Source organism: Leucoraja erinacea, chromosome 2 (assembly GCF_028641065.1).
Source record: "Leucoraja erinacea ecotype New England chromosome 2, Leri_hhj_1, whole genome shotgun sequence".
Classification (NCBI taxonomy): domain Eukaryota; kingdom Metazoa; phylum Chordata; class Chondrichthyes; order Rajiformes; family Rajidae; genus Leucoraja; species Leucoraja erinaceus.
The window spans coordinates 80939383-80960052 of NC_073378.1; the positions used below are offsets into that span (position 1 = coordinate 80939383).

General features: G+C 43.1%; 1 protein-coding gene across 1 annotated transcript in view; it reads left to right on the forward strand.

The window, feature by feature from the left end:
* The window catches only part of LOC129711549 (adenylate cyclase type 2-like), a 262852-nt gene that overhangs the window by 147657 nt on the left and 94525 nt on the right, over positions 1 to 20670 (forward strand). The window contains 3 exon segments of the mRNA XM_055659237.1: positions 68 to 244; positions 13840 to 13883; positions 15842 to 15922. Coding sequence (XP_055515212.1) covers positions 68 to 244; positions 13840 to 13883; positions 15842 to 15922 — 302 coding nt within the window.

Genomic DNA, 20670 nt, shown 5'->3' on the forward strand with positions numbered 1-20670 from the left:
GGACATGCTGTGCATTATGGCCTTTAGGAATTACTGGTCTTTAACATCATTATTTAAAATCTTACAGGTGGAGAGACGAAGCCCACAGCATCATTTTAGACATCGGCACACAGCAGATGGAGCCAAGATGAGAGCTTCTGTTCGAATGACCAGATATCTGGAATCGTGGGGAGCAGCCAAACCCTTTGCGCACTTACACCATCGAGACAGTATGACAAATGAAAACGGCAAAATCAATACAGTAGTAAGTATAGACTAGAATTCTTTTTTGTTGCAAAAATGAAGCAAAATATAAAGTATGAAGTCACAATATCACCAATTACATGAAAACCATAAGTACCACCTGATTTTTGCATTGCCCTTTCTCTGGACTGTTACATTGTGGAATGAACTTAAAGGATGTTAGAATGTTTCTTAAATAGCAGGCAGAGAGGAGTGAAATTGCATGTGGTGCAAGTTTAACACTTTATTAGGCCACATATGGTATTCTTAGTAGATGATTTATAAAATTACTTAGTAGATGATTTATGCAATCACTGATGATTATTACAATGGCTTAAATGGTGTTTGGAAGTGGAGACAGGGCAGATTGCAGTATGTTACAGCAATATTCCTTTCTACCACTGTGATCAATGACATGAAACTACATACAGAGAGGTCATAGCATGGAAACAGGCCCTTCGGCCCGACTCATCCTTGCTGACTTACCTTTGTTAACCCCATTTTTCTGCATTCATGCCATATACCTCTATTCCTTTCCTATCTCTATACCTGTCCAAACACATTTTAAATGTTGTGATTGTACATGCCTCCTACCACCTCCTTTGTTAGCTTGCTCTATATACCCAGCATTCTTTGTGAAAATATTGCCTCTTCTTTAAACGTTCTTAAACCGTCTCAGCTTACACCTATATCCTCTAGTTTTAGACTCCTTTCCTTTGGAAAAAGATTATCTATTCTATCCATGCTCTCATAATTTAAAAACTTTCAAAATGATCTCCCCATTGCATTCTGTGCTCCAGTGAGAACAATACCAGTAAATCCAATCTCACCTTTTAACTAAAGCCCTCTATTCCAGAAAATATCATGCCAAATCTATTTTGCACTCTTTCTAGCAGCTTTCACATCCCATATAATTTGTGTGACCAGAACTGTGTGCAATATTCCAAGTGTGACGTACAGATGCCAAATGACGTTGCAAATCTGCCTAAGAATACAAGCAAACCAAATGCCACCTTCAACCAAAAATACCCAAAACCCACAACTTCAACATTTGCCAATACACCGCCCAATCATTCTGCTGATACTTTTACCAGTTTGCCAAAACAGCTTGGATCATATGCACCCTAACTTTCTGGACCATCTTGCTTACATCAATTTTCACAGTAACCTGCTCCAAAAACTTGAATCATATTTGTGAGACAGGATTTCCCCTACACAAATCCATTCAGACTCGCCCTAATTAGTCCCTGTTTCCAATTGATCACAAAATTCCATCCCGAAGAATTTTTTCCAACAGTTTCCCTATTGCTGACATAAGACTCACCGACCAATAGATTTTTATCTTATCCATACCATCCTTTTTGAATATGAAAACAACATCAGCTACCTTCCTGCCTTCCTGTACCTTAACCATTGACAAAAATAATGCAAAGATCTCCGTCAGAGCCCCAACAATATTCTCAGGTTAATTAAAGTTAAATCAAGTTACAACTTTTTTTTATAACATATTTCCAAGTGTTCTCAGTCCAGTTCACTTTGGCATAGGTCCAAGTTATCCATAATTCAATATTACAGCACCAAATTGACATTCTTGGCAATTTTTGTGTGAAAAATATACAATATCACAGAGTAGTGTGTCATAGGATTTAAGCAACTGTTGGAATAAGGCACAGGATGCTTTCATTCAGATCTAATCTATCTTGAACCTAATCACCATTGCTTGCTATTGACTATGAAATAACTATAAAATTACTTTATTATTCAGCATCGACAATATTTAATGTTTACTCTGCAGCAGAGTTGCTGAATCCTCAGATAAATCTGCATTGTTTAAGTGCTTTAAAAATTACGGAATGAACTATAGATTATGTGGCCCTTCAGCTTCAGAGAACTCTCGTGCTGCGAATGCCTCCTTTACAGTAAATGATAACTCTGCAGTCTATAATTTGTAGCTGCAGTTATAGCAATAGTCCCAATTAAATGGTAGAAGGCTGAATTCTGAGAAGCTGAGATTCCGTCAGGAATCCTGGCAACTGCGCAGGACTGGAAGCTTTCTGTAGACCTGCTGAAACAGCTGAAGTTCCCACAGCACATTGCCACGACCACTGAGGCCAGATATCCTCCAGGACGCAGAGGCCACCAAAAACATTGTCTTGTTGGAACTGACAGTGCCGTAGGAGGGCCGTCTGGAGGAGGCCCACGAGAGGAAGTTGACCAAGTATGAAGAGCTGGCCATAGACTGCCGCAAGCAGGGCTGGAAGGCAAGGTGTATGTCCATCGAGGTTGGCTGCAGAGGTTTTGCAGGGCAATCGCTCTACAAAGCCTTGAGTGCACTGGGCATCAACGGAGTGGCGACGAGAAGAGCCATCTAGAACACCACAGAGGCAGCGGAGAAGGCCTCGAGATGGCTCTGGATCAGGAATGAGGGTCTATGGGGAGGAGCGAATGCCACCTGAACACAAATCGTGGTCTGATCAACCACGGCTGGGTTGCCTGGGCGAGGGTGTCTGATGTTGAAAGACCCGAAACACCCAATGACCCCAGGTTACATCACTGATGATGTGTTCAGAATCATCAATAGATGTATTTGTATCAATTGTGATTTGGCGATTCTGGAATAATATCCCAGTTTCTAAACCGGGTGACAGCAATGGAATAATGGTGTAGCAGCAAATCTTGATTACATTTTAATAATGTGGAAAAACCAGGGAAGGAAAGAGGAGTTGTCATATTGTTAGAAGTTTGTTAAAACACACTTGGTTGCTGCCACACAAAGGGAATTTTAAATGTTTCTTTTGTAAAATTAAAGAAATGAAGAATGCAAGCAACCTCCAACAGCATTAGTAGCCCTAAAATTATTGTTTTCATTACATAAAATTGATACCAGAAAATATTGATATCTTTATGAGTGAAAGCTGCTGTTGTCATAATAATACAAAATGAAAACATATTTACAAGTCAGCAGACAATAATTAAAATGATTTAGATCAGCAAACATTTAGTCTTTCACTGAACACTTACAAATATTAAAAGTACTGAGGGTCTTGCTATGTACTGTCCCAAAATTGCCAACCCTAAATAGAAATTTTTTCTTGTGTTAATACTTGAATGCATTTATATCCCTATGTGATGCATGACAGCTTTTTCTATTTTCATTAACCTTTGCAGTATTGTTAGCTGCATCACCAATAAAATCATAAAAATTGTATCACAGGAGGAAAATATTTGGGCAATTTTATTCGCACCAGCTAAAAAAGAGAAATTTTAGACTAATTACAATTCTGAGTTTGTTGCCTGTAGCCTTGTCATCCACCTAATTTTAAATACTGTTTCTCATCTGAACCACTGTAAAGCAAAAAATCCAGAGCTAGTTAAGGGTAGTTGAAGGTATTTAATGACGCTTCAGCTTCAGAGAACCCTCCTGAGCCACATTGGTGCTGCTGAATCCATGATTAAAAGATTACTTTACAGTTTATTGTATGTAGGTGCTATTAATAACAATAGTTTCATCTTTTAGTGTGTTTTTTTCAGTGCCTTTCCTTTCGAATGCAATTTTGCTTAAATCCAACATCTCTGTTAAGTATATTTCTCGATTCGTTCAATCTTGAATGTATGATATACATAAGTCAATTCCCTCAAACCCCCTCAAATTCCCTCAAACAATATTCCCTCAAATCCTCTCTATTTTAAAGGAAACAATCCGCCATAGCCTATTTTTAACCACAACCAAGTTTCTCCAATGTTGGCAATAACCTTGCAAATTTCACATCTAGCCTCTAAACTCCATCACATCTTCCCTCTAATTCAGTGATCAGAACTGTATGCCCTACTCTGGTTGTGGACTATAAGGTTTTATACAGTTCTATGGGCGTTTCCAGAGCTAGAGGCTGGAATGTTTAGACATGACGCTATGGTGGTGCAGAGAGTAGAATACATGCTCATCTATTAGGAAACTATATTGATGGGCTTTTACTGACATATTTCTTCAATTGTCCTAGAAACGTAGAAAATAGGTGCAAGAGGAGGCCATTCGGCCCTTTGAGCCAGCACCGCCATTCATTGCGATCATGGCCGATCGTCCCCAATCAATAACCCATGCCTGACTGCTCCCCATATCCCTTGATTCCACTAGCCCTTAGAGTGCAATCTACAGTGGCTTGCAAAAGTTTTCATACCCCTTGAACTTTTCCACATTTTGTTACGTTACAACCACAAACGTAAATGTATTTTATTGGGATTTTATGTGATAGACCAACACAAAGTGGCGCATAATTGTGAAGTGGAAGGAAAACATGGTTTTCAAATTTTTTTACAAATAAAAAACTGAAAAGTGTGGCGTGCAAAAGCATTCAGCCCCCTTTACTCTGATACCCCTAAATAAAATCCAGTGCAACCAATTGCCTTCAAAAGTCACCTAATTAGTAAATAGAGTCCACTTGTGTGTAATCTAATCTCAGTATAAATACAGCTGTTCTGTGAAGGCCTCAGAGGTTTGTTAGAGAACATTAGTGAACAAACAGCATCATGAAGCCCAAGAAGTCTTGACAGAGATTCTCAATTGGATTTAGGTCTGGACTTTGACTGGGCCATTCTAACACATGAATATGCTTTGATCTAAACTATTCCATTGTAGCTCTGGCTGTATGTTTAGGGTCGTTGTCCTGCTGGAAGGTGAACCTCCGCCCCAGTCTCAAGTCTTTTGCAGACTCTAACAGGTATTCTTCCAAGATTGCCCTGTATTTGGCTCCATCCATCTTCCCATCAACTCTGACCAGCTTCCCTGTCCCTGCTGAAGAAAAGCATCCCCACAGCATGATGCTGCCACCACCACGTTTCACAGTGGGGATGGTGTGTTCAGGGTGATGTGCAGTGTTAGTTTTCCGCCACACATAGCATTTTGCATTTAGGCCAAAAACTTCAATTTTGGTCTCATCTGACCAGAGCACCTTCCTCCACATGTTTGCTGTGTCCCCCACATGGCTTGTGGCAAACTGAAAACGGGACTTCTTATGGCTTTTTTTCCAACAATGGCTTTCTTCTTGCCACTCTTCCATAAAGGCCCGATTTGTGGAGTGCACGACTAATAGTTGTCCTGTGGACAGATTCTCCCACCTGAGCTGTGGATCTCTGCAGCTCCTCCAGAGTTACCATGGGCCTCTTGGCTGCTTCTCTGATCAATGCTCTCCTTGCCCGGCCTGTCAGTTTAGGTGGACGGCCATGTCTTGGTAGGTTTGCAGTTGTGCCATACTCTTTCCATTTTCGGATGATGGATTGAACAGTGCTCCGTGAGATGTTCAAAGCTTGGGATTTTTTTTAGAACCTAACCCTGCTTTAAACTTCTCCACAACTTTATCCCTGACCTGTCTGGTGTGTTTCTTGGGCTTCATGATGCTGTTTGTTCACTAATGTTCTCTAACAAACCTCTGAGGCCTTCACAGAACAGCTGTATTTATACTGAGATTAGATTACACACAAGTGGACTCTATTTACTAATTAGGTGACTTCTGAAGGCAATTGGTTGCACTGGATTTTATTTAGGGGTATCAGAGTAAAGGGGGCTGAATACTTTTGCACTCCACACTTTTCAGTTTTTTATTTGTAAAAAAATTTGAAAACCATGTATCATTTTCCTTCCATTTCACAATTCTGCGCCACTTTGTGTTGGTCCATCACATAAAATCCCAATAAAATACATTTACATTTGTGGTTGTAACGTGACAAAATGTGGAAAAGTTCAAGGGGTATGAATACTTTTGCAAGCCACTGTAACTCCTCTACCTTTAAAGTTTAGACAGTATATAGGATTGAGAGTATAACGATCCATTTAGATATCTATAGGGACTTTCCTGCTCTTGTATTCTATGCCCTTGCCAGCAAGGGCATAGAATCTTCATCATCTACATCCTCCCCCTTGGTCAGATACTCCGCCACTTCAACCTGGACTTCCACTGTTACGCCGATGACACCCAGATCTACCTCGGCACCAAATCCCCCCACAACCCCCCCCCCCCCCCCCCCCCCCCCCCCCATCAAATCCTGTTTGTCAGCTATAAAAACCTGGATGCAACATAACTTCCTCAAACTCAACAGCGATAAGACAGAATTCCTCCTCATCAGCTCCAAAGCCACACTCAGCAAAATCAATAACCCCACTCTTACCATCGACGGCACCACTGTCTCTCCATCTCCCCAGGCCTGCAACCTTGGCGTGATCTTTGATTCCACCCTCTCCCTTGAGCCTCACATCCGCCATGTCATTAAAACCTCCTTCTTTCATCTCCGCAACATCGCCAAACTCAGACCCTCTCTCACACCTCCCGCTGCTGAAAGACTCATCCATGCCTTCATCTCCTCCCGACTGGACTATTGTAACTCACTTCTCCTTGGCATCAGCTCCACCTACATCAACCGACTCCAACTGGTCCAGAACGCAGCCGCCCGACTCATCACCCACACCAAATCCTGGCATCACATCACTCCAGTCCTCAAACAACTTCAGTGGCTTCCCATCTCCCACCGAATCACCTACAAAATCCTGGTCCTCACCTACAAAGCCCTCCACCATCTGGCCCCCCCATATCTCACTGACCTCCTCTCCCCCTACCAACCCTCACGGTCCCTCAGATCCACATCAGCCGGTCTCCTCTCCAGCCACAAGTCCAACCTCCGCAGTTTTGGGGACAAAGCCTTCTCCAGGGCAGCTCCCAGGCTCTGGAACTCCCTCCCCAACTGATCCGCAATTCCGTGTCCCTCACCATCTTCCAGTCCTGCCTCAAGACCCATCTCTTCACCTCTGCCTGTCCTTAGCCCCACGTGCCGTCCCTTTTCATCTGTGCATTAATTGCCTCATATTGTGTTTTGAATTGAATTCTGTCTTTACTTTGTCTACTAGTCATGTCTCTACTATTTATTTCATTCCCCTTACATGTTTTTCCTCTACCTGCTAAATTTTTGTAAGGTGTCCTTGAGACTCTTGAAAGGCGCCCATAAATAAAATTTATATATATAAAAATCCCATCAACCATCTTATCTGCTTGCTTTACTGAATTCAAGAATCTGTGGTTATGCACACCGTTTTTTTCTTCTCAGTTTCTCCCCATAGATTGTGTGTTGCCTTTTGCTATATGCCCCTCCTGAAAGCACTTCTTCCAATCGAATTCCATTTGACTTTTTTCTGCCTGTCTATCCAGTTCACTGATTTCTTCCTGCAGGTTGCAGGTTACTTCATGTAGGCCACATGGTCACTTTGAGTATTAAGTCAATATACAACTGGAACCAGGTAGGAGGTGAAGAAGTGAAGCAATGTGGAGCAATTCCCAATTAAAAGGGCTGACAAAGTTTAGCCATGGTGGAACAGAGAGTACAGGAGAGATAAGATGCTCATTGATCAGGAAGGTATATTGATTAGCATTTCCTCCAGCTGCCCTCTGAGATTGATGGTTAGAAAGTGTTGGATTTCCTTTAAGTACAGAGCTTCATTTAAACAAATAGAATAATTTACAAACTAAAGGTGTTTTTTAGTCTATGTGATATTTTGGGAACTTTGTGTGCCATTCCATGATGTGCATTTTGTATCCCATGATAATCACACAATTACAAACTTCAATGATCCTGTCTCTCATCTGGATCACTATAAATAATATTAGATGAAACAATTGTGAGCAAACTGGTAACAGAAAACTATAAAAGCTGTGGAGCAACAGAAAACTACTCTTCATGTGGAAATAAAGAACTGCAGATGCTGATTTACAAAAAAGGATACAAAGTGCTGGAGTAACACGGCGGGTCAGGCAGCATCTCTGGAGAACATGGATAGGTGATGTTTTGGGCTGGGACCCTTCTGCAGACTGAGTGTAGTAGGGAGAGGGGAGGAGGGAAAGAAAGCTGGAAAAGAGGAGAGGCAGGATAAAGCACAACCGGTAATTAGATGAATAGAGGGAAGGGGGGGCTGCTCTTCGTGTAGCATTGTGAACCAATGGGATCTGAGTTGGAAATTAAGAATTTCACACACAAAATAAATGTATGATTTTGTCTAAGATGCTACAGGGGTGGTTGGAGAAGAACTTCACAGCAAATTATCTTCCCATTTAATGCATAACATTGAATGTGGGGTGTGATATGGTGATTAAAATCTAACTTTGAAAATAAGGAAATGAATGAACAAAGTAATGGTGAATTCAGGTCTACTCCCAACAATGATTGCTGCTAAATAAAGAAATCCGTCAGACTGAGAATCCCAGCTCAGCATGAGAAGTAGAATTGAGTGGGGCTATTGTTTGTCATTGTCTCTCAATTTGGGCTCTGTCCTACAATTATGATAGGGCCCAATCCTGAATAAATAGTCAGAACTACAACAGCAACTAAAGTGTTTGAAAAAATAGCTTTGCAAACTAATGATGGAAGAAATAAAGGTTATAGGAAGTTTAGAGTTTTATTTGCTGACATCCGTACAATTTAAGAGCATTTGTAGATTCCAGAATGGAAGTTTTGGCAGCTTCCATCATTGGGAATTAAGTCTAATGTGTTAATAGTAGATGGACGTGCCAGGCACCAGGACACCAGCCTCGTCATTAATGTGCTTGGGAACATTATTTAATAGCATGATAAAAGAATGAAACTACATTAGACACCAAGTTTGCAGTCCCCATAAATATTTAATCATAGCATTCAGTTCAAGACTGAGAAAGGAATGCTCATTCGTATAAATTATGTCCCCATAAAATGGCACCTAAGAACTGGAGTACAGCTGGAGTGCATTCATTTTTATTGACAAATTGTGCAAAAAATCCATTTCTGATAAAAGTTACACCTTTCTGGAATTTTTATTCAGGTGCAGCTGACATTCATCAATCATCATTTGCACACAGGATAACATCATCAATATGCACAATGTCCATGCTGAGCTACTGATAGAAATTGGGGCACAAATTTTATTTTTAATTCCAAATAAAAAAGGCTCAAAGCTCATTGCACGCCTGCAAGGAAATGTGAATTAAATGCCACCCATCAAAGGCACAAGGTTAATTCCCGGGATGGCAGGACTGTCAAATGTTGAAAGAATGGAGCGATTGGGCTTGTAAACACTGGACTTTAGAAGAATGAGAGGGAATCTTATTGAAACATATAAGATTATTAAGGGATTGCACATGATAGAGGCAGGAAACATGTTCCCGATGTTGGGGGAGCCCAGAACCAGGGGACACAGTTTAAGAAGGTGGGAGACAGTGAGAAAGGGAGGAAAGCATGGAATGCCAACGTCCCCGGGTGTTGTACCTCTTGTGAACAGGTTCACCCACTTAGAAGCTGTCGGGACAGAAGACGTGTTTACACTGAGCGGCGGACTGGCTTGCGATGCGAATAGGGCTGTTGAGCCGAAATCAAAAAGGCCTAAGGCAGGCAACGCCATTCTAGTGGGAGACTCCATTGGGAGAGGTACGGACAGGGGTTTCTGCGGCAACAGACGGGATGCGAGAATGGTGTGCTGCCTTCATGGTGCCAGGATCCAGGATGTCACGGACAGAGTGCAGAAAATCCTCAAGGGCGAAGGTGAACATCCGGAAGTGGTAGTGCATGTCGGCACAAACGATGTCGGAAAGAAGGGGATGAATATTCCGCAGCGTGACTTTAGAGAGCTCGGAAAAATGCTGAAAAGCAGGACCTCCAGGGTTGTTATCTCCAGTTTGCTTCCAGTTCCTCGTGCTGGCGAGAGCAGGAACAGGGAGATACGGGACCTGAACGGGTGGCTGAGGAACTGGTGCACGGGGCAGGGATTTAGTTTCTTAGATCACTGGGATCTGTTTTGGGGTAAGGGGGAACTGTACAAAAGGGACGGATTGCATCTTAACAGGTGTTAACATTCTGGCAGGCAGGTTTGCCACTGCTACACGGGTGGTTTTAAACTGAATAAGGGGGGTGGGGTGTCGAATGGGATAGTGGAGGATGGAGTTAAAGGGAAAGGGATTCTTAAATGTGTGAGCGTAGAGACAGAGGGGTGTAAAATGAGGGTAGAAGCAATAGGTAGCAAGGTGAAAAGTAAAAGTGGCAGGCCGGCAAATCCAGGGCAAAAATCAAAAAGGGCCACTTTTCAGCATAATTTTATAAGGGGTAAGAGTGTTGTAAAAACAAGCCTGAAGGCTTTGTGTCTCAATGCAAGGAGCATTCGTAATAAGGTGGATGAATTGAACGTGCAGATAGCAATTAATGACTATGATATAGTTGGGATCACAGAGACATGGCTCCAGGGTGACCAAGGCTGGGAGCTGAACATCCAGGGATATTCAATATTCAGGAGGGATAGACAGAAAGGGAAAGGAGGTGGGGTAGCGTTGCTGGTTAGAGAGCAGATTAACGCAATAGAAAGGAAGGACATTAGCTTTGAGGATGTGGAATCGATATGGGTAGAGCTGCGAAACACTAAGGGGCAGAAAACGCTAGTGGGAGTTGTGTACAGGCCACCTAACAGTTGTAGTGGAGTTGGGGATGGCATCATACAGGAAATTAGAAATGCGTGCAACAAAGGTAAAACAGTTATAATGGGTGACTTCAATCTACATATAGATTGGGTGAATCAAATTGGCAAGGGTGCTGAGGAAGAGGATTTCATGGAATGTATGCAGGATAGTTTTCTAAACCAACATGTAGAGGAACCAACGAGAGAGCAGGCTATTCTAGACTGGGTATTGAGTAATGAGGAAGGGTTAGTTAGCAGTCTTGTTGTGCGTGGCCCCTTGGGCAAGAGTGACCATAATATGGTTGAGTTCTTCATTAGGATGGAGAGTGACATCATTAATTCAGAAACAAGGGTCCTGAACTTAAAGAAAGGTAACTTTGAGGGTGTGAGACAGGAATTGGCCAAGATAGACTGGCGATTGATTCTTAATGGCTTAATGGGTTGACGGTGGATATGCAATGGAAGGCATTTAAAGACTGCATGGATGAACTACAACAATTGTTCATCCCAGTTTGTCAAAACAATACATCAGAGAAGGTAGAGCATCTGTGGATAACAAGGGAAATCAGGGATAGTATCAAAACAAAAGATGAAGCGTACAAATTAGCCAGAAAAAACAGCCTACCAGAGGACTGGGAGAAATTCAGAGACCAGCAGAGGAGGACAAAGGGCTTAATTAGGAAAGGGAAAATAGATTATGAAAGAAAACTGGCAGGGAACATAAAAACTGACTGCAAAAGTTTTATAGATATGTGAAGAGAAAAAGATTAGTTAAAACAAATGTAGGCCCCTTGCAGTCAGAAACGGGTGAATTGATCATGGGAAACAAGGACATGGCAGACCAATTGAACAACTACTTTGGTTCTGTCTTCACAAAGGAAGACATAAAAAATCTGCCGGAAATAGCAGGGGACCGGGGGTCAAATGAGATGGAGGAACTGAGTGAAATCCAGGTTAGCTGGGAAGTGGTGTTAGGTAAATTGAATGGATTAAAGGCCGATAAATCCCCAGGGCCAGATAGGTTGCATCCCAGAGTACTCAAGGAAGTAGCCCCAGAAATAGTGGATGCATTAGTGTTAATTTTTCAAAACTCTTTAGATTCTGGAGTAGTTCCTGAGGATTGGAGGGTAGCTAATGTAACACCACTTTTTAAAAAGGGAGGGAGAGAGAAAACGGGGAATTACAGACCAGTTAGTCTAACGTCGGTAGTGGGGAAACTGCTAGAATCAGTTATTAAAGATGAGATAGCAGCACATTTGGAAAGTGGTGAAATCATTGGACAAAGTCAGCATGGATTTATGAAGGGTAAATCATGTCTGACGAATCTTATAGAATTTTTCGAGGATGTAACTAGTTGAATGGATAAGGGAGAACCAGTGGATGTGTTATATCTGGACTTTCACAAGGCTTTCGACAAGGTCCCACATAAGAGATTAGTATACAAACTTAAAGCACATGGTATTGAGGGTTCAGTATTAATGTGGATAGAGAACTGGTTGGCAGACAGGAAGCAAAGAGTAGGAGTAAATGGGTCCTTTTCACAATGGCAGGCAGTGACTAGTGGGGTACCGCAAGGCTCAGTTCTGGGACCCCAGCTATTTACGATATATATTAATGATTTGGACGAGGGAATTGAATGCAACATCTCCAAGTTTGCGGATGACACAAAGCTGGGGGGCAGTGTTAGCTGTGAGGGGGATGCTAGGAGGCTGCAAGGTGACTTGGATAGGCTGGGTGAGTGGGCAAATGCATGGCAGATGCAGTATAATGTGGATAAATGTGAGGTTATCCACTTTGGTGGCAAAAACAGGAAAGTAGATTATTATCTGAATGGTAGCCGATTAGGAAAGGGGGAGATGCAACGAGACCTGGGTGTCATGGTACACCAGTCATTAAAAGTAGGCATGCAGGTGCAGCAGGCAGTGAAGAAGGCGAATGGTATGTTAGCATTCATAGCAAAAGGATTTGAGTATAGGAGCAGGGAGGTTCTACTGGAGTTGTACAGGGTCTTGGTGAGACCACACCTGGAGTATTGCGTACAGTTTTGGTCTCCTAATCTGAGGAAAGACATTCTTGCCATAGAGGGAGTACAGAAAAGGTTCACCAGACTGATTCCTGGGATGTCAGGACTTTCATATGAAGATAGACTCGGTTTGTACTCGCTAGAATTTAGAAGATTGAGGGGGCATCTTATATAAACGTACAAAATTCTTAAGCGGTTGGACAGGCTAGATGCAGGAAGATTGTTCCCGATGTTGGGGAAGTCCAGAACAAGGGGTCACAGTTTAAGGATAAGGGGAAAATCTTTTAGGACCGAGATGAGGAAAACTTTTTTCAAACAGAGAGTGGTGAATCTCTGGAATTCTCTGCCGCAGAAGGTAGTTGAGGCCAGTTCATTGGCTATATTTAAGAGGGAGTTAGATGTGGGCCTTGTGGCTAAAGGGATCAGGGGGTATGGAGAGAAGGCAGATACAGGATACTGAGTTGGATGATCAGCCATGCTCGAAGGGCCGAATGGCCTACTCCTGCACCTATTTTCTATGTTTCTATGTTTCCAATGTGGGGTAGTCCATTTAGAACGGACATGAGGAAAAACTTTTTCACCCAGAGAGTTGTGAATCTGTGGAATTCTCTGCCTCAGAGGGCAGTGGAGGCCAATTCTTTGGATGCTTTCAAGGGATATGGGGAGAAGGCAGGAACGGGGTACTGATTGTGACTGATCAGCCAACCTCTTGCACCTTTTGTCTATTGTCGAAAGGCCACAAATTGTCTGGCTGTCAATGTTATTAAAACTCCATATGTTTGTTACATGACTGTTGGATCTTTGCTGGTGTTTCATGACCACTGTGCTCACAATGGAATGACTTTTTTAAGACATGGACAACCTTTCCATGATTCCCCGCAGTAAAAGGCTCAGCAGCCGCGAGTCTTGCAGGGAGTTGCTTGACAGGAATCACACAGGTCATAGTTTGGGTCTAAAGTTTTTAAAGCCAAATTTTCCCAAATTTGCCATTTTTGGTGACTTGACTGATTTGGGATTAACGGATAACAGAACCCATTTAGCAAACCAATTAAGGATGCACTCCAGTTTTTGTGGAGGTGTGTTTTCTTAACTTTGTTCAATTTGATCCAGGAAATAGCAATCAAATGTTATTCTACTTTTGCAGGATATGCCTATGGTTCAATACCGTTTCCATCGATGTACAGAAAGGTTAGTATTGATTAATTAGTATCCTGCACATCTTATTAATCATTAGCTTCACCAGCAATTTAGTTCAATGGTACTTTATTCCGTACAAACACACAGTAAAATTTATTTCTTACAAAGTGCAGTAGCGCATCACAATACCATCCCCGATTAGCAATTCTACAGAAATAATCTACTGAGCCCATCTGGGTGCCTTGTTTTGCTGCATTTTTCAAGTCTTCCATGCTCCAGTTGCTATGTTGTACCTGATTCAGGAAAGCCCCAGGCTACTGCGGGCCTCCAGTGGTCGCCTTTATTTGTCGACCATCAACCAACATTCTCTCCTCGCCTGTCCAGCTTTGTTCTCCAGGGGCGCTTCGTGCAGCCAACCTTGTGGGCGTTGTAGGTTCCACCCCAGTTCCCTCTCCTCTCCCACAAGCCTCGCTCCTCTCCTGTCAAGTCCGTCATCACAGCCGGCTCCATCCTCCCGGTCCCTGGTCTTCGGGGGACGAACGTCAGCACGCTCCACCTTCCAGACCATGGTCCACCGGGTCCTCATGACTGCTCTATCTTTCCCTCTCATCCCCATTCTCCTGCCTTCTCCCCATAACTCTTGACACCCATACTAATCAAGAATCTTTCTGAGTCTACCTTAAAAATATCTATTGATGCCCTCCATAGCTTTATGTGGAAAGAATTCCACAGATTCACCACCCTCCGACTAAATAAATTCACCCTCTTCTCCTTCCTAAAGGAATGTCCCTTGAGGCTATGACACTGGTGCTAGACTCTCCCACTAATGGAAACATCCTCTCCACATCCACTCTATCCAAGTCTTTCACTATTTGGTAAGTCTCAATGAGGCCGCCCCTCATCCTTCTAAACTCCAGCGAATACAGGCCCAGTGTCGTCAAATGCTCGTCATATGTTAACCCACTCATTCTTGGGATCATTCTTGTAAACGTCCTCTGGACCTTCTCCAGAGCCAACACATTCTTCCTCAAATATGCTACCCAAAATTGCTCACAATACTCTAAATGCAGCCTGACCATTGCTTTATAGAATCTCGGCATTTCATCCCTGTTTTTGTATTCTAGCCCTCTTGAAAAAAAATGCTAGCATTGCGGTTACCTTCGACTTGCCGATTCGACTTGCAGATGAACCTTTTGGGAATCCTGCACCAACACTCCCAAGTCCCTTTGCACCTCCGATTTCTGGATATTCTCCCCATTTAGAAATAATATATGCCTTTATCCCCACTACCAAAATGCATGACTCCACACTTATATTCCATCTGCCACTTCTCTGCCCACTCTCCCAACCTGTCCAAGGCCTTCTGCAGAATTCCCCTCCACCTATTTTGCATCATCTGCAAACTTGGCCACTAAGCCTTCGATCCCCTCATCCAAATCATTAATATAAAACATGAAGAGTAACGGGCCCAGCATTGACCCCTGCGTAACTCTGCTAGTCACTGGCAGCCAATCAAAAAAATCCCCCATTATTGCCACTCTTTGTCTTCTGCCATCCAGCCAACCTGCTATCCATGCAAGTATTTGCCTTTTGATAGCATGGGCGCTAATCTTCCTTAGCTGCCTCACATGTGGCACTTTATCAAAGTCTTTCTGAAAATTTAGATAAACAATATCCACTGACTATCCTTTGTCTGTTCTGCTATTTACTTCTTCAAAAAATTCCAGCAGATTTGTCAGGCAAGATTTGCTCCTCCCAAAACCATGCTGACTTCAGCCTATTTTATCATGAACTTCTAAGTACTCTGTAACCTCATCCTTTATAATGGACTCTAAAATCTTACCAACCACTGAAGTCAGACTAACTGGCCCATAGTTTCCAAAAAACATGTGCATCATGTATTCAGCAACATGGGTGTCCCGAGGTTTCTCCAAATTCCATGATGTTGCATTTGGGTGAGAAAATATTTAATTCAACACATTGACAGACAACTACCTTTTCTGTTACAGAACAAAGTCACAAAAAAGGAGATTTGAGGAAGAATTGAATGAAAGAATGATTCGAGCTATTGACGGAATTAATTCACAAAAGTAAGTTTACATTAAAGAAAGTATTTCTCGTAAAATGAGTGGAAGCAGACAATATACTTTAAAATTAGGTGTTAAATATAATGCCACACAATTTATCTAATGTTTGTATTTGGGTTTATTAGTATTTCATGGTCATGTGGCCAAATTTAAAGCGGTAACCGTCACACCATTTCTTTGGAATAATAAGTTAATTTCACTGCACTTCGTGTGCACGTGACGAATAAATCTGACTTGACTTAATGCAGACGGACAAAAACAACAAAAGTGTAACTAGCTTGCGATGAAATTCATTGATGTGTTGTTGATTCCAATTTGCAATCGTATGTCCACCAGCCTTGCAGGAAAATAGATCTAGTGAAAAGTACAGGTGCCATCGTTATTAACATTTGATGTGCTGCAAGTATTAGGCAATTACTGGCTCAGATCATTCTTTTTTCCCCAAATGGTTCAGGATTTAGATAATTATCATAAGGCAGAGTAAATATTTTTTATTTTTCCAATAAAACCACATAAAAAAAAATTTAAAAAAATCACACTCCTCAAATGATTCTGCCCAGTTTTTTTATTTCTCTGTGCTTCAACAAATATTTTGTCTTCAATCGGTCCCTTTCTTGCCCCATTGTTTTTCCACTCGCAGAAAATCTGAAATCAGGTGGTCCAGCTGAAACCAATCTTGGCCCAACCCCAATACACATCCCATGAATCCTGCAGCTCACACAAGTTTGTATGATTTCATCTCTTAGGTTCTTGATTGACTGTCAAAAGTTGACAGAAGTTCTAATCAACAGGTGGATCTTGCAATTTGTGAGATACCATGGGGTTACATGAGATGATCCATGATTCAACACATCCTGTCCAGTTTTACAGAGGTTAATTAGAAAATTATAGGGTTGTTTTATGCAATGTTTCTAGCTTTCACAGTCAAGGAATGAAAGTAGCTGGCAATGTGCCCACTATTTTTTTGATAATCCAATCCCTGTGGACAAGGACTCCATGAGCTTTCTACATCCATGATTCCAGTGATCCAGCAGGATCCAAAATCGAATGACAGTTAATTTTACATTACCTCACAATTGAAATTTGTGACTTAGACAGAATTGTCACATAGTCTGAATCCCTACGTTTAACCCAGCCAGACTAATGGAAATGGGCTGAGCAAAGGGTCAAAGAGACAGTTGGGTACAAGCTACCATCTTGTCTATCAGCATGGGAGTGGTATAGAAACAGCCGACAATGGACATGTGTGGATCCAATTAAAATTTGAAGTCACCGGACAAGGATGCCATTGACACTGAACAGCTATTTTAATAACTGTGTGATAGCAAGTGTGATTTTGTTTCAGACAACTATAATCTACAGTTCTTTCCCTGTCTCTTTCCAACTACTGGCAGCTTCTTACAGACTCTTGCCCCATCACTAACCTTGCGTCATGGTGCTGGCTTGCTGCGATTTCCTGCTCCCACACATCAAATATTAAAAATGTTCTACTTTCAGGAATGTGTGGAGGAACAAAATGGAGCCACGTTTAAATGTGGCTCAATTTTGTTCCTCCACCCATTCCTGAAATTAAAATGTGGCTTTGGAAACAAATAGTTTAGTTTGCTTCAAATGGAAGACCTGCATTCCACTTATATGATGGAGATTAAAATCACAGCTATAGCTTGTCCACAATAAATTTTCTCATGCTTCAATAGTTGTTCTTAAATTACTACAGAATTTCAACTGCTTATCACAGCAGAAAATTTGCATTACTCAAAAGACCATTCAAATGGCAACTACATGGGGAAAGAGGTGAAGGGAAAGGCCAGGACTGTGGGGTAAAATGGAGAGTTTTAAACACTATTTAATAATTGAACCTCGAAGCACATTCTCTTCTAGTTTTAATTAAATCTCTTCAATCTAACGCACCTCCTCAACATCCAAACTGTTCCCTCATCCCCAACATCTGAAGTTCTGAAGTCACCATGTATAGTATCAGCAACTGTTTGTACTGTACCCAGACGGGGGGTCAAAGGACGAGAAGCCGAAGCCAAGAATTGGAAGCCAAGATGCCGAACGGATATGACACTGAAAAGCCAAGATGCCGAATGGATATCACACCGAAAAGCCAAATATTTTATTTAACTCTGAAATTGAAGATAGACACAAAAAACTGGAGTAACTCAGCAGGACAGGCAGCATCTCCGGATAGAAGGAATGGGTGACGTTTCGGGTAGAGACCCTTCTTCAGACAATCAAGTACTTTCTACCCGAAATGTCACCCATTCCAATTTCAGAGTTAAATAAAAAACACAGAGTGCTGGAGGAACCCAGCAGGCTAGGCGGCATCTGTGGAGGGAATGGATTAGGAGTTGTTTCGGGCCAGGGTTCTTCTTCAATAGGAAGGAACTGCAGATGCAGTTGTCTTTGCAAAACGGCAAATGATTCCGGAAATGCCAAGGGCGGCCAGAGGGTGCTGCTAGGGGTCGGTCGAGCTGTCGGTAGGTCGGTGTTGCAGCTAGCGAGTGGGCGATCTGACGGAGCTGGTGCTATGGTGGTGCTGAAGGCAGCCCGGGCGGCGTGCAGGGCACTGCTGCTCCCTACCATCATCACTACGATGATCGAGAAGGGTATGCTGGCCGAGGTGGACGTGCTGCAGGGCCACATGTGCAGAGCCCGCAGCCGGTCCCAAAGCACCTCCAACTCCAGCCGTCGGCAGCTCTGGAAGGGGGACGAGTTAAGGTTAGGCATTTTCCTGTCAGTGGAAGATGCCTTAGCCTTCACCCAGCTTGGCACTGCCCCAGTCCCACTATGGCCGTGACCCCCACTCTGCCCACTGGCAGTAAGTGGGGTTCAGTAAACGGGGGAACCCACAGGAACTGCCCTCACTCATTAATTAGGCTGGTTCAGGAGCCGGACATCTGCGGCAGTCTCATTCAAAATACGCACTCGCAATTATTTTCATTATATTATTTTTATAATGTAATTATACATAATGATATATGATTACAGTCATTCACAAGTTATATATATATATACTAGACTAATTGGGACCCGTTGGGTCCCAGCATCACACGGGAGGACTGGTCACCCAACGCAATATTCCACCTCTCCACCAATTCCAATATTGCTGGCCAGTGGGGGGTTGGCTTTCTGTTGCGCTAGTATGGGTGTTGTGGGCCGAAGGGACTGGTTTCCAGGGAGCTAGTATGGACATTGTGGGCCGAATGGATTATTGGGCTGGCAGCTCAGTCACTGAGGCCTGGCAGTACAGTCACTCAGACCTGGCAGGCTGGCAGCTGAGAAACTGCCAGAAATTCTGCCCAAAACAGGTGACAGACTCTGTGAGAAGAAGGGGGAGAGGGTGGCCTGAATGGATTATTGGGCTGGTAGTTCAGTCACTTACGGCTGGTGGGCTGGTAGTTGACTTACTCACGGCTGGTGGGCTGGCAGTGCAGTCACTCACGGCTGGTGGGCTGGCAGTGCAGTCACTCGCGGCTGGATGGCTGGCAGTGCAATCACGGCTGGTGGGCTGGCAGTACAGTCACTCACGGCTGGTGGGCTGGTAGTGCAGTCAATCATGCCTGGTACACTGGCAGTTCATTCAGTCACCCCTGCTCCCTTCACCCTCCCACTCTGCTCCTTGCCATTCCCCTCCCCCCCCCTACGGATTCAGTCCATCTCCCCACAACCTCCCCCCATGTACTCTTAGTGGCTCTCCGACAGAGCATCCATTCCTGCCCATTAGGGTCCCATTGTGATGAAGAACACGCAGGCATGAAAAGTGGAAAAAGGATTTATTAAAGTTTAAAATGTGAATGACTCTTAAAATATAAGAGCAATTTAAATGTTAAAGATGTTAAAGTTCTTTCTTATTGTGTCTCTTGGTGCTGCTCACTGTGTCGTTATGTCTCTTTGCTGTTGATAAAAAAAAGAGACAATTTTAAATATAGAGAGATTCAGCGGTCAAATTGGCACCAAGAATATCTGAGAATTTATCTCAGAAGTCATCATTCAAAGAAGCACGCTTTTAATGACAACATTCTTGGTCGATGTTCCATCCTTCAGGAAAACTTTGACATTTCCCTTCATCTTTCCTCAGCTAAGAGCCACATATTCCATGCTGAAATAGTTTGTCCAGTAGATCAACACCTTCTGCATTGATTGTTCTTGTGCATTATGGATCGTCATAGCAAAACTTGATTGAATGGGGAATTGGATCTGCTGAAGGGGAATGTCTTCACCTTCTGTTAAATTGAGTGCATACACTGCTCTCTGCTCAGCATTCAGTAGAGGCCCATTCTCCTCAACAAATTGCTGTTGTTCAGTTCTATCGTATTGCAATTCCTGCAGCAATTCTAGATTGTCATCATCAAGGTGCATCCTTCCATTTCTTGGTTGCGGCAAATTAAAGAATTCCATTGTTTTGTTGTAATTCTCAATCCTCTGGACTCAATGAAGAATTCAGAGTGGGGTAGGGGGTGACAAACGTCCTGCAGCCGAGGGAGGGGGACGGCTTCAGGTGGGGGCTCTCGTGGGTTGATGAGGGAGGGGGGTGTCCTGCAGCGGGGGATTGGGGCGGCTTCAGGACAGGGAGCATCCTATAGCCAGGCAAAGGGCAGCATCTTGAGGTGGGGGATGTCAGTTGGGGGGGGGGGGGGGGGGGGGGGTGAGGGACCTACTCATGGCCTCTGGACTCACTCACTGCCTTGGGACTAACTCATGGTCTCTGGACTGACAGACTGAATCACGGCTTGTGGACTGACTGA